This window comes from Eufriesea mexicana, unplaced genomic scaffold (assembly GCF_001483705.2).
Source record: "Eufriesea mexicana isolate 0111107269 unplaced genomic scaffold, ASM148370v2 scaffold1523, whole genome shotgun sequence".
Taxonomy (NCBI): Eukaryota; Metazoa; Arthropoda; class Insecta; order Hymenoptera; family Apidae; genus Eufriesea; species Eufriesea mexicana.
Genome location: NW_016909723.1, coordinates 237,939 through 250,671, shown reverse-complemented (window position 1 = coordinate 250,671; position 12,733 = coordinate 237,939). Strand labels below are relative to the sequence as shown.

At 38.6% G+C, this 12,733-nt stretch overlaps 3 protein-coding genes across 5 annotated transcripts in view; 1 reads left to right on the top strand and 2 right to left on the bottom strand.

Annotated features, from left to right (window-relative positions):
• The window catches only part of LOC108548496 (neprilysin-11), a 6,574-nt gene extending 1,374 nt beyond the window's left edge, over positions 1–5,200 (bottom strand). Inside the window, exons 1-13 of one of the 3 annotated variants that reach the window (XM_017901443.1) lie at positions 4,941–5,200; positions 4,772–4,875; positions 4,112–4,159; positions 3,088–3,158; positions 2,788–2,966; positions 2,072–2,317; positions 1,787–1,992; positions 1,508–1,684; positions 1,330–1,428; positions 998–1,142; positions 657–871; positions 326–502; positions 76–238 (exon numbers count right to left, since the gene is read on the bottom strand). In XM_017901443.1, the coding sequence (XP_017756932.1) occupies positions 76–238; positions 326–502; positions 657–871; positions 998–1,142; positions 1,330–1,428; positions 1,508–1,684; positions 1,787–1,992; positions 2,072–2,317; positions 2,788–2,966; positions 3,088–3,158; positions 4,112–4,126 (1,693 nt within the window). In that variant the 5' untranslated portion in view covers positions 4,127–4,159; positions 4,772–4,875; positions 4,941–5,200. The remainder of the gene's footprint in view (positions 1–75; positions 239–325; positions 503–656; positions 872–997; positions 1,143–1,329; positions 1,429–1,507; positions 1,685–1,786; positions 1,993–2,071; positions 2,318–2,787; positions 2,967–3,087; positions 3,159–4,111; positions 4,160–4,771; positions 4,876–4,940) is intronic. The other 2 variants (XM_017901441.1, XM_017901442.1) reach the window with 2 other exon arrangements.
• A 1,331-nt stretch (positions 5,201–6,531) lies between these two features.
• On the bottom strand, positions 6,532–9,766 carry LOC108548472 (dipeptidase 1). The gene is made up of 8 exons (XM_017901408.1): positions 9,627–9,766; positions 9,210–9,336; positions 8,612–8,783; positions 8,106–8,543; positions 7,631–7,889; positions 7,387–7,471; positions 7,069–7,144; positions 6,532–6,968 (listed from the first exon to the last, which is right to left on the bottom strand). Exons 1-8 carry the CDS (start codon positions 9,708–9,710, stop codon positions 6,734–6,736), a joined length of 1,476 nt encoding a protein of 491 aa, XP_017756897.1. The 5' UTR covers positions 9,711–9,766; the 3' UTR covers positions 6,532–6,733.
• Positions 9,767–10,249: 483 nt separating this feature from the next.
• Positions 10,250–12,570, top strand: LOC108548495 (nucleolin). Its single transcript, XM_017901439.1, has 5 exons — positions 10,250–10,495; positions 11,413–11,667; positions 11,747–11,887; positions 11,978–12,102; positions 12,237–12,570. Exons 1-5 carry the CDS (start codon positions 10,388–10,390, stop codon positions 12,253–12,255), a joined length of 648 nt encoding a protein of 215 aa, XP_017756928.1. The 5' UTR covers positions 10,250–10,387; the 3' UTR covers positions 12,256–12,570.
• Positions 12,571–12,733: the final 163 nt, after the last annotated feature.

The following is a 12,733-nucleotide window of genomic DNA, read 5'->3' as shown; positions in this document are numbered from 1 at the left end:
TAGGGAAACATTTTAGAGCGTGACGAGACCGCGAAACGTCAGGATAATATTCGTAAACATCATTCGTATACTTACTCACTGAGTTCAATATCGCGCTGTAAAATGCATTCACCGTAGTACCAGACGTTATCCAGCGATTTTTGTCCGGCTTTTCACGCAGGCTGTTTAAACTTTTCTTAATTCTCACGTTAGTTAACATCAAAAATGCATCAAGTAATCGTGCTGGTATAACATTAACCTGCAACGGATATTCATCTTGGAATTGCAAGTTGCACGGAATTTTTCAAGTTAGACAACACTCAACAAGAGCGTTAAGATAACTCACACCCTCGTAAAATTGATTCAATTTTTCGGAATTGGTAATCCAGTCTGGTATTCCTATAAACGGTCTCATCGCATTCAACTTCTTATGAGCTTGAGCTCTCGTATTACCGTCCATCCAATCTAATTCAGCGACCATCTCGTCGAACGCTTGTTTAATATCGAGAAACATTTCCAAAGCCTGAAAATCGTCTGCTCTCTTTTGCTCCATATTTCTATATCGCTCTTTGTACGTATTTTATATATTTTATATATTGTATGTATTGTATATAATTTGTATTGCGTAGATAAGAATGGACGGTGAACGAAAAAGAAGAAAGTCGCGTTGCACGAACCTTTTGTCGGGCTTGATCGTCGAAGTGTTTTCGCGTGTAAATGTAACTAAGAGCCATGCCAAAGTTTCGGTTTACGTTTTCCGTACAGGATTTCCACCTCGGTGTCTTTTCCTTTAAACCGAAAACTTGCTGCGAGAATTGGAAACCTAGATCACGAAATCGTTGCAACGTCAACGGGGCAACCGTCGCATAAACATTCCACCATACGAATCGCACTGCAACACGTGTCGACGATTATCGTATCGATTATCGTATCGATTATCGTATCGATTCAACGATACACGATACACGTGTAAGATTCCGCAATAAGACGATCGATAGGATATATAGGTGTGTGGTACCTATCGTAGAAAACGACGTTTCCGCTAACAGTGTGGGTAATTTTTGCAAATATCGCAAATCCACTACGATCGCATGATCCGATTCGGCACTTATAGTCACGTTCGTGTCATCGAACACCGCATCCAAGTATCTGGTCCAGTTCCACTAAAACGGATCGATTAGAAAAAAAAAAAGAAAAAAGAAGAAAGAAGAAAGCTGATGTTTCATCGATGCTTTTCGTCATCGTCATCGTACAATCAGTGTCGCTATTACTATGGTTGTTCTTGTTACTATTATTATTACTATTATTATTTATACGGGTTCATAAGCTTGTCAACTTGGATTCCTTCACCTGTTGCACGTCCAAATCTGTTAGCTGTTGCAGCTTGTCGATAGTTAGATCGTAAACAGGGTGATTTGCGCTACGTCTTTGTTCCGGAGTCGTCATGATCTGAACAAACGCATACTTTTGCGTTATTTCCATAAGATATATAGATGCGCGGTTATCGGGGAAACATGGTAATACTCACGCGTGCAATGTTGCTGCTAAAATTCAAGATTTCGTTGGCGAATTCCATGCTTTTATTCCCTACGCCAGCTATTTCGATCATTGCTTTTATATATTTCTTGAATTCCATTAATTCCGACTGAAATCGTAACGAATCAAGCAGATAATGTTGGCTAAGTCCCAGTGACATCTGCTCCATCTACAACCGTTCCAGTTAGTTCGATGTCTAGATTAGAATTTTAGATGCGCACGCGTCTGTGTGTACGTTTAACCGAACAAATGCTCATCCATACAGGCTTACCGTAATTCTGTTTCTCGAGGTGTTTAGTATATCTTCGCTGATGAAAAAATTTAGAAATAGATTCAAACCTAAAATTCTCTGCGCTTTGCCGAGTATACCGACAATATCCAACGGAGGAATTTCATCTCCCAATGGCGGTTCTTTCGGTAATCCGAGCCTATCGAACGTCTCATAGATGGGATCGAGTCCCAATGCCTCGACGCTCTCTAAAACGACGATGAACCCAATGTGCCTTGCGTGTTAGTTATTTAGAGTTAAGAATTAAGATCGATCGGATTTTCTTACCCGTGTCCATACAAGTGCTGTACAAAGCTCTAGCCAACTTGATCGGTAGCAGATCGTTATCGTCGTTTGATTCTTCGAGCAGTACCCTTAGATTTTCCAGCAACTGTTCTCTCAGATGACTCATTTGATCCCAGGAAGCTTGACTTTGCGGTATAGGATTCCTGGAAATCCAACCACCGCAGGCAAATTTGTAAAAATCTTGGCAAGGATCTACGGTTCTGTTAATCGCCTCTATTATCCTGGCGGCTGGAATGAAACGATAACTTTTGTTTCACATGGGTGCAATGGCTATCGTCAAACAGCATCATCATCGTCAGCGAACGCGAATAACAACAGCAACGGCGTAACCAGAGTTTCTCTCGCCTAAAGCGGTTCCCCGTCGGTTCCCCACCGCTCCTTGCGATACACCAGCAATCAATCAGTAGCTATATCGCTAGTATCGAGCGCGTTACGAAACACATTTATAGGTATACATGTTAGAAGAAACTGTAATTATTAATCGAAGAATATAAGATTATCGAATTAACAGACGCAAGAGAATAGTCGATCCCTAGCTACGCCGGTGAATAACAGCACGAATATAAATTATTTCTATGCAAGGATAATTGAAATTGACGTTCTCTCGTACATTTATGCGTTTCGATTACTAATGCAATTAGCAAGGCTAATTGCTTCGAGAGAAATCGAGGAATAGAAAAACCTTGATTTTACGGTACCTGTCTTCACGCATTCCTCGCTCTGACACACCTCTTTGTATCTGTCCTTACGGAAAATAGCTGCTTGAACGGTCAATGTTACGAGCAACGCAACCACCATTACCGTCAACAAACCAACGATTATGATTAATTTCCTTCCTTTCTCGTCAAACTTTTTCTCGCCTCTCGAATGGTAATGCCTGTCATGGTAATAATTAAAAGGACCTTTACGTTACCATCGAAACGCATAGGTTCGCGCAAATAGGTTCACGCGCGTACTCGGCAATTTTGTTCTTTCTCAACGCATAAAATATCAATTACCACGAAAGTATCGAATCGCTTTTCAACTCATTCGCTGCATTCGTCTGATCGGTTGCCTCCGGATCGTTTACCTGTTGAGAAAGAAGAAGGAACAAGTAAGTACGAAGAGGCTGACGAATCGCCTTTATGTCCGTAATGTACGAATAATAACAGCTCTATTCAATAAGAATTACGTTGATATCGAAATGCTGCGACATTTGAAACGAATAACGATTATAAACGAACAATCCAAATGTGTTCCATTAAATTTCATCCTATCGTTTATCCGATGATCAATCATCGTGTATCGTGCATATCGGAAGTAGCAGAACGAACGATTCGATGCTCGATGCTCGATGCTCGGATTCGATGATTCGAGCGAGATCACTCGGGTAAGTGATCGAATAAGAACCGATTATCGAAAGGAAAATCAGATGGCGGGATTCATCGGGAACACGCGTTTAAAAGGCTCGATTAGTATCTTGAAGAAAAACAAATTTTACGAAAAACTCTCGTATCATTCTATAAGCTTAATCGAAATTTTCAATCTCAAACTCTACGGGCTCGAGGCAATTTTCGCGTTCACGGTAAATATTTGTATCGCTAATGCGTTCTATGCAACTAAGTATCATCGTGGCAACAACTATGTAATGAGAGGAAAATAATACGGAAAGAAGCATGCGGTCGTGTTCGCGTATATTTGCAAACGTGGCAACGTGGATGTACATGATACCGTGAACGTGATCTTCGTTTCTGTTCGCGATCCGACGATGCATCAACTATTACCACGATTATATCTTTCCAATCAATTCGTTCGACGAAATCCATCCACGTGTGACTCGTGCTGCGATTAAAGAGAAAGAAAAAAAAGAATGGGGAAAAAATTAACACCGCGGTAACAAACTCCTCTCGGCTCAAATTTCTTCGCTATTTGGTAAACAACTATTCTTATTAGCAAGATTAACCAAAAAATACGCACGTACCCGCGAATGCAGATGACAAATGACATAAGCATCGAGAGAGAGAGAGAGATTCTTGTCCTTACCTTGTACTTCATCATTGGCTTTTCTTTCTTTGCTTGATTGAATTTCGTCTGGAACAAAGAACAGTCGAAGGACAAGTAAGAATAAACTAGCGTAAGTTAAATTGCATCGCAACGGGGTCTATCTTTGGAAACATGTATTTTTATACGAAGCATATCGCGATAACGAATCTTCATCTCCAAGTTTTCACTTGGCAATCGGTTAATTTCAACACGATTTCTCGCTGATGCGGTAACGTTTTTATCTCTCGCTTTTTTTTCTCTTCTTTGTCCTTCCTTTCGATAAACAAAGAGAGGTAAAGACTGTTCAAGAGTATATCGTTCTCCTTGGTTCGAAATCAACTATATATCAACTATATATCAACTCAACTATTTTTTCGAGAACCCTCATTTTCCGTGAGATTATACAGTTCACGCCTGTGAATTGTATAAAATATGAATTCTCGCAAGAGGAAAGAAAAGGAAGAGGAATGAGCGGCTAGGTGTTGTGTGTTACGCGAAACATGTGCTCACGATCTAGGGTCGCGAGTTCATTCTCCAAGGCTATTTCCTACCGACCATTGTATCTCGCTACGCGAGATCGTTTTTTTCAAACTCGCGTTCATCGATTAAACGCGATGAATTTAACGATGAATCAACCGCCGTACGAACTCCGATACTCACCTGTCCTCCTTATATACCCCCTGTAGAATCTGCCTCACATACGCATACTAAATCTTCGAATAGTTTTCCATCTTAATTTTCCATCTCCGTTTATTGCCATAAGCCTATTGCCAGTTTAGTATCGTCAGTTTAGAAGCGATCACTGAAAATCGAAATCGAAGCTACACACCTGCCTTTTTTCTTCTTTTACTTCCGATTCCCAATTTCCCAACACTGCAACGATCGTGAAGCTTATTTCATTTTCAAACGCGTTGAAGCTCGCCTTAAGGAGAGAAGAAAACGTCTTGAAACCGATAGTAAACTAAACTGATGCTTCGACTTACGAACCAATGAATATAATCTTCGAATCCCCTACCACTTCCCCGCCACGAAACCATCGTCCAGCAACGGATTCTCACCGCTTTGAATCGGACCGTGATCGATTCTCCGTCATTCTAATACGGGCTTTCTTTCATTTGGTCTCACGATGATGCACCGCCCTCCGCGACTTCTCCATTTCTCGAGATTGCCACTTTAGCTGTGAGAAATCGTCTGAGAGAGATGAGAAATAGGTCACACGACAGAGGTCGAGAAATCGCGAACCAGGCGGAACGCTCGTTATCCAGCAATTCAACTTTTACCCCTGACGTTCGATCCATACTTTTGCCATTACCTTTTGCATTTACCTTTTCGTAATGAATATTTCGTCCAATTATACTAGGATGTCGCACGAATGTGTACATTCCTGCAGTCGCAAAGAGCGATGCGTATTAACATTTCCTTATATATTCAAGTTATTCAAGTATATTCAAGAGCATGTTCAATGAAAGCACGTTTTAAAAAGTTGAAGATTCCGCTTGTTAATGTACGTGGATGATCGATAATCGGCACTAAATCACCGGTAATCGATAATTAATGGTAATCGTTATCGAATGCAAAACTAAAGAAAGCCCATGAGGACTTTGTTCCCGCACGAATCGTGCTATTCTCTTTTTCCTCGTTGCCTTCCCTTCCTTTCGTCTCTCTCGCTTTCGTAATCCAATGTCTTTTCGAGAATCCAATCACGCTTTATCTCCTCGATACAACCAACTACACGTCGAATGCTAATCCCTCCCCCGTTGGCTCTTTGCTGATCCTTCGTATCTTCTTTCTAATTTCGACGTAGACGACGATACTCTGCGATAATGATGCGCGTCGACAACTATCCGGTAGGTTAGGTTCGCGAGAACGGATCCTTTCCTTCCTTTCCTTCCTTTCCTTCCTTTCCTTCCTTTCCTTCCTTTCCTTCCTTTCTTACAAATACACCGATTATTATTATACAATAACAAAAAATAGAGGAATTAACATCATTATAACATGTTACCAATCAGGAAAACTAATCCGACAATTATATCAAATATTCTTAATATTTCTAAGAGTTCTGTCAAAGATTGGTTTGGTACCCGGTTTCATCTGTACTATAATTTTTATCATCTGTCCAATCATTTTTGTCCCGGTGTTGTCAGAAAGTTTGTCAGCATGTAATTAATACTTACGCGAGCAATAGATTTTCTTATCTTCTTTCACGAAACAACTGTAGTAAATAAGATTGCTATAGAAAACTGTTTTTCTTGCACAGTAATCTTATTATTTTCTAACAAATATATACTAGCATAAGAAAGTGGAAAAGAAATACATTATTTATTAAGAAATAAGAAATTTTATTTACAATTTTGTCATAGGCGAAAAATGAATACAAAATAAAAAATAGATTGGAAAAAACTACTAAATATGCACACGGGGATCGGAGCCCGGGACCGCGAATGGCAAACTCGAAAATACAAGGAATAAAAGAAGCGATGATTCGGACGATCCGTAGTTAGCTTTATTAAAAAATATAAAACAAAGTAATCCAGGTACAAAGACAGAAAACGATAAGGTACAGATGACTCGACGTTCCGTGTAGGATCGATTAACGCTTAACTTTGCAACGTCAAATCGTTTTTAGGTATCGTGATATCTACAATAGGCAGTATCCTCTATCAACTCCTGAGGAATCAATTCCTCTGCCGGAGATTGATGCGACATGGTTATCGCGTGATTCTCTACTTCCTTCAATACCCTCAACAAATTTCCACCCACTAATTTCTTTATGTCCAACGCCGACCATCTTCTATCTCTGGTCAATTCGGCCAGTAGCAAAGGATAACCAGAAACATCCGGAAGTTCCACTGGCGGACTAAATACATTTGCAAAAGTATTGCGTGTTCATTGCGTTATCTTAAAATAATCTGTCATTCGATACCAAGTTCAATGTTTGTATCAAGATTCGTGCTTACCTCGATATACCATCATAGCCAGCTCCAAGACCCACGTGGTTAACACCAGCTATTCGCCTTATGTGATTGATATGAGCTGCAAAGACAAATCTATTATACCTCTATTATACCTCTATTATACCTCTTCAACCTATAATACCTATTCAACCTTTAATTCGTTTCATTCCTTTTCTTTTCCTTCTCTTTTCTCTATCTCTTTCTCTTTCTCTTTCTCTTTCTCTTTCTCTTTCTCTTTCTCTTTCGCTTTCTCTTTATTATGCAGTCGGTGCAAAACTATCTTTAATAACACTCCTTAAATAGAATTCAACGTACGCATACCTATCACGTCGAACATCGAAGCTTTATCACCGCAGCTTAAATGCGCACTGTCGAAGCTCACCATAACCAGGCCACCATTTACCGACTGAAACAAGAAACTTACTTTCTTATATATATTTTCATCGTGTGTTTATTATAAGGCATCAACCTTATTCGCGTTATTATCAACATGCAACGTAAAACGGACTATCGAAAACTATATACGTACATGAATATAAAATGATAAGAAAAGAATCTCTCTCACCAAATTACGGAGTATATCGTCCGGAACATTGTTGGACGAATTGCAGAGAGCTCTGGCTGCGCTGTGAGAGAATATCACCGGTGCTTTACTCATCGTCAATGCATCCCTCATGGTTCTTATCGAAACGTGTGACAAATCTACGAACATCCCTAATCGATTCAACTCTTTTACTACCGCCTTGCCAAATATCGATAACCCATCGCTGTGGAAATCCAATGACGCCACCGAATTCGGATCTTCTACGGAGCATGAATCCGCCCTGTGAACAAATGGCAAAATGGTTTCTCACCGCTTATGTAAACAAACGTACACGCGTATACGCGTCTATACGTAAGTACACGCATTGATCCTACTTTATCTGCCGTATTCGTATTTTTGTATTTCTATTCGTGTTTATACGCATCGTATTACGACATAAAACAAACTAAATAAAGAAAGTTTACCTAAAGAAAGGTAAAGGTAAACTTGAACTTACCACGGGGTGTTGCATTTGTGTGTCAGGGTCATGTATCTTGCTCCTAGCCGATGAAAACTTCTCAGCACAGCCATCGACGTTCCAATACTGTGACCACCCTCGATTCCTACTAAACTTCCGATCACGCCATCTTTATGCGCCTTCTCCAGCTCTTTACTGCTCGTTACCATTCTTATTCTCTTCGGATATCTCAAGACGAGCCGACGCACAATATCTATCTGTTCCAGGGTCAGCTGTACCGCGTCGAGAAATTGTGCCTCGCACGGAACGTACACTGACCAGAATTGGCCGCCGACGATGCCTTGCCGTAAACGTACTAAATCGGTTTGCCATCGAGAGCCCCAACTTACGTTTCGCGACAAATCCTCGTCGAAAGGAAAGTCTTTCAACTTTGTACTTCCTCGATGTTTTCGAAGATTCCACGCGAAATCGTTGTGCCTGAAAACATTCTCTCCTTTCCATTGAACCGTCCGGATCAATCCAGTTTACGTGATATAATCTCTTACCCGTCGATCAAAGGTATTTCCGAGAGCATTCGTCGTACAACTTGAAGTCTAGCTTCCAATAAATGCGAGCTTCGTAGTTCTAAAGCCAAAGGTAATCCAACACCGGCGACCAGAGCACATCCAAGGAAAAAGAAACCAATCATCACTATCCATTTCCTCAACACGCTCCGTCCTGCGTATCACAGTATCCACACACCTTCCTTTTACGTCGTTCTTTAGTCAGCGACGAATACAAACGTAAAAATAATGGACAAACTGCTCAACTGTCGATTCACCTAACCCCTATCGATACTACAATTGGCTATTATCAACTAATCCTTTCTACGTATTCTACGCTTCGACCATTCTATCTTTCGAAAACAATGAGCAAGTGAGGGGACGAAAATGTGAAGAAGCGAAATTATTCTTTAATTAATCGTTTCTTACCTTCCAATTTTCTCTTCGTTCATTTTATTTCAACTATAAAAACCACCTTTCTCTGCTAACGATAAACGCGATTATACGCGTAAGAATTATGTTTGAAAGGTTACAGTTTACGCATGTGGTCGCGTCTACACAACTAGATCTATATAAAGAAGTTTGTTACTTCAACACTCACTGCTTTCCCTCGGTGGTTCTTTGTTCTTATCCAAAGAAGTGGAAACGCCGGAATCTTTTCCATGATATATCGCATCACCGTTAGGCAGTTTTCTCATTAGTTCAGGGGACGGTAATTGCAAGCAAGTCTACAAAAGATAACGCTTCATCTATCAGACAATTGAAATTATTCCATTCTCGAAATATTCTCTCTTAACTATTCATTTAGAATGTTCCGATAGAAATCGACCAATCCATCTAACGGCAACTTCATTCTTTATTGCGCGATATGAGGGTACACGCATTGTAAACGACCAGAATATACAATTTAATATCCTCAAATGTATCGATCGAAAATTCAGCACTCCCGATCTTAGTGGCACCTAATCTATAATCTATAATAAGTAAACGATAAAATGAACCAACTTCGCTGAATTACCTCTAATATATCTACATCTTTCCTTCTTGGCGGTGGGGACCGATAAACCATACCGTCTTTACTCACACCGTATAGCTCGAACATTTTTACCTTCTTCGCCCGACCGTTCAACGTTAACTCGCTACGCTAACAATGCGCTTCTTAGCACCGCAAATACTAAAGGGGCGTCCTACTCTGTGAAATATTAACGCATGCGCGAACCCTCGTATCGATCCGACTCGAAAAACATTTTAAAATTCAGACAAATTCCAGCTAACATGCTAAGAAATAATCGATATAAATTAAAAGCAACTAATCAATTAATCATATAAACATAATAACTAGAGTTGCTATTTAAATGACAATACACGATACAACAGCAATATACACTCTCAGCTTTAACTTATTTCACCCACTCGCGTTTACATTTCTTTTCTATTTCCCTTATTTATTTTCTCTTCTCCATTTCATAATAGCACCTTTTACTTTATATTGCCGCATTTCGTAAATATAATACAAAAATCTTATAAACGATTTAAATAGACAACGGAAAATTCCGTGTCTCGCGCTTCTACGAACGCGCAGGAAATTACGAAGTACGCGTCGCTTCCAGGTTGCGCAGCAGGATATGCGTAAAAGACGATTCCCACCGCTATATACCGCCATATTGTTTGCGGCAGTCGCGCACGTAATTGGTCTGTCTCGTACGTGATCTTGTGGGTTTTTCTCTTCTTCGATAAGCCCCATTGGGAAAGTTTGCAAACATTTCGCGAAAAAGCAACATGAAGAAAACTAAGGATGTATCAGACGAGGACGAATATTCCGCGGATGATCCAGAAGAAGTAGAAGGAGCCTCTGAAGAAGAGTGGACTCCCGAGGCCGGAGCCGAAGTAAGCCCACGCTACTAATACTTTCTTCTTCTTTACTACTGTCTTGAACCTATTTTTCTTATCTTTTGATGAGAACTTTAATTCCTCCTTTTCCTCTTATACATTCGACCAATTTTGTTATATGCGAAAATGTTTGTATGTCGTTCATCGCGAAAAAGGAAAAAAAAATGCTTTGTCGGTCAGATAGTCACTCTTACTTTTGTTCGTTATAAATTTTTCATCCAAATAATAACAATGAAAGCAAATATTTCTGGGTAAGAGATTATACATATGCTTGTATCTTTCTATTAATTTCATATTTTTCATTATTGTCGGAAAATTTTTAATCAATCAATCCCCATGATAACGAGAAAATACAAGTTGCGTCGGTTATGTGTAGTAGTGATGTGTCGTAGCGTGTCAAACATGCTACCCGATATATATGGTCTATCTTGCAAATATATTGCTACTAACAAAATGTCTCGATAAACGTGCATTTTACCGGGAAATTAGCCTTAATTCTTAATATAAGTAAAACGCGCGCCGTTAAATTTTACTTTTTATTATATACTTAAGAAATCGCTTATCCTTGGAAATACTATTACAGTCGACGAGAAATCATTGCCGGCCGGTTTGTGACGCCGGTCAATATATATTTCAAAACAGTACAACTTTACGTTCTTTACGGTCCTTACATTTGCGCTTCGCATTATTAAATTTTTTTTTATACTTCAATGCAAAGACATTATTATCTGTTTTCATTTTGCAAAATTATTTTCGCCCTATACAATTTATATACTTGTATAATTATCTCTATAAATAATATAGGAAACAAACTATATACATGTAAATGTGTATAACTTTTGTAATTAATATCAAGAAACATAATGTATCCTTTGAATTTCGATTATTTTCGTAATATTAATGTTAATCCTTAGAGCGTTGCCAAAAAAAGACCACAAAGAGAAGCTGCTAAAAAGCGGCAACACTCGGAAGAAGAGGAAGATGAAGAAGAAGAAGAGGAAGATGAAGAGGATGATGAAGAGGACGAGGAATCTGATTCAGACACAGGAAAGAAACCTAAAAGAAAAAGGCGGTCCAAGAAAGATGAAGACGAAAAAGAAGATGAAGATGAAGATTCTGATGATAATAGCTTTAACGAATCATCGGGAGAAACGCCAAAAGATTTTACTGTGAGTTGTACATGAAATTTTGAGTCTTTGTCTTTTCGTCATAACAAGAGTACAATCTTTATTCCATCGATTGTTGCAGTCTGGTGCATTCGTTGTTGCAAAAGCTGATATTGGTGGGAATACGGATCCAACATTGTGGAGGATAGATGGAAAAGCATTACTACAAAAATTTTTACCCTTCAAAGAGGATGGAAAGACATTGTATAAAAGTACATCGACGGTAGGCCTTACAATGCAGTTATTGATTTTATTACCAAATCTATGCATCTTTTTCCCATTTTATTCTCAATAAGTGTTACGGCTTTTACAGTATTCTGGATGGTCAGTAAATAATAAAGATAAATATTTGGCTGCACAAGTTACTTTCAAAGTGCAAAGTAGAACTGAAACAATTGTTGAACTTCGCCTCGATCAACAGCAACAGGAAGTTGTAAAGTATGCTTTCTTCCATTATCTTTTCTTCTTTTCTTATTTCTTTTTTCTATTTGTATACTATTGTTTCATCATAATCATAGAATAATGTTCAGTAATAATTGGTTTCTTCTCTTATAGTTTTTTTTTTTTTCCAGAGAAGAAAAAGAAGACTAAATATAGATCATGTTTGATCATATTTGTTTATATACATTTTAAGGTATGCTAAGGAAGAATACATCTACATTCACAGGTACACATCAACATTACACAGACATATTACATGAATACATGGATGCAGTTTACAAAATGATATTCTAGCAGATTCGTGTTTAAAAATAAGATTGAGTGGACCATGGATCTCAGTTCTTTACTAAAGGTAGCTTTATGTATAATTGATAATTCTATAAAACACTTATATCTGTTTCAATTAACAATCAAGCTATCTAAAAATCTGTAACAATTGTTTCCTTAAAAGGTACGATATCCACTCATATTTTGTGTTTTATAAATTTGACTAAAGTCTAAAGTTTCTTAATTTGACTGCATGTTACTTTTAAAATGCTATCGTATTATTTCCGTTACATTTAATGATAATATCGATATAAAAATATTCGCATAGTATTGATTGTAATATTCATTTGATCCTCTGTTG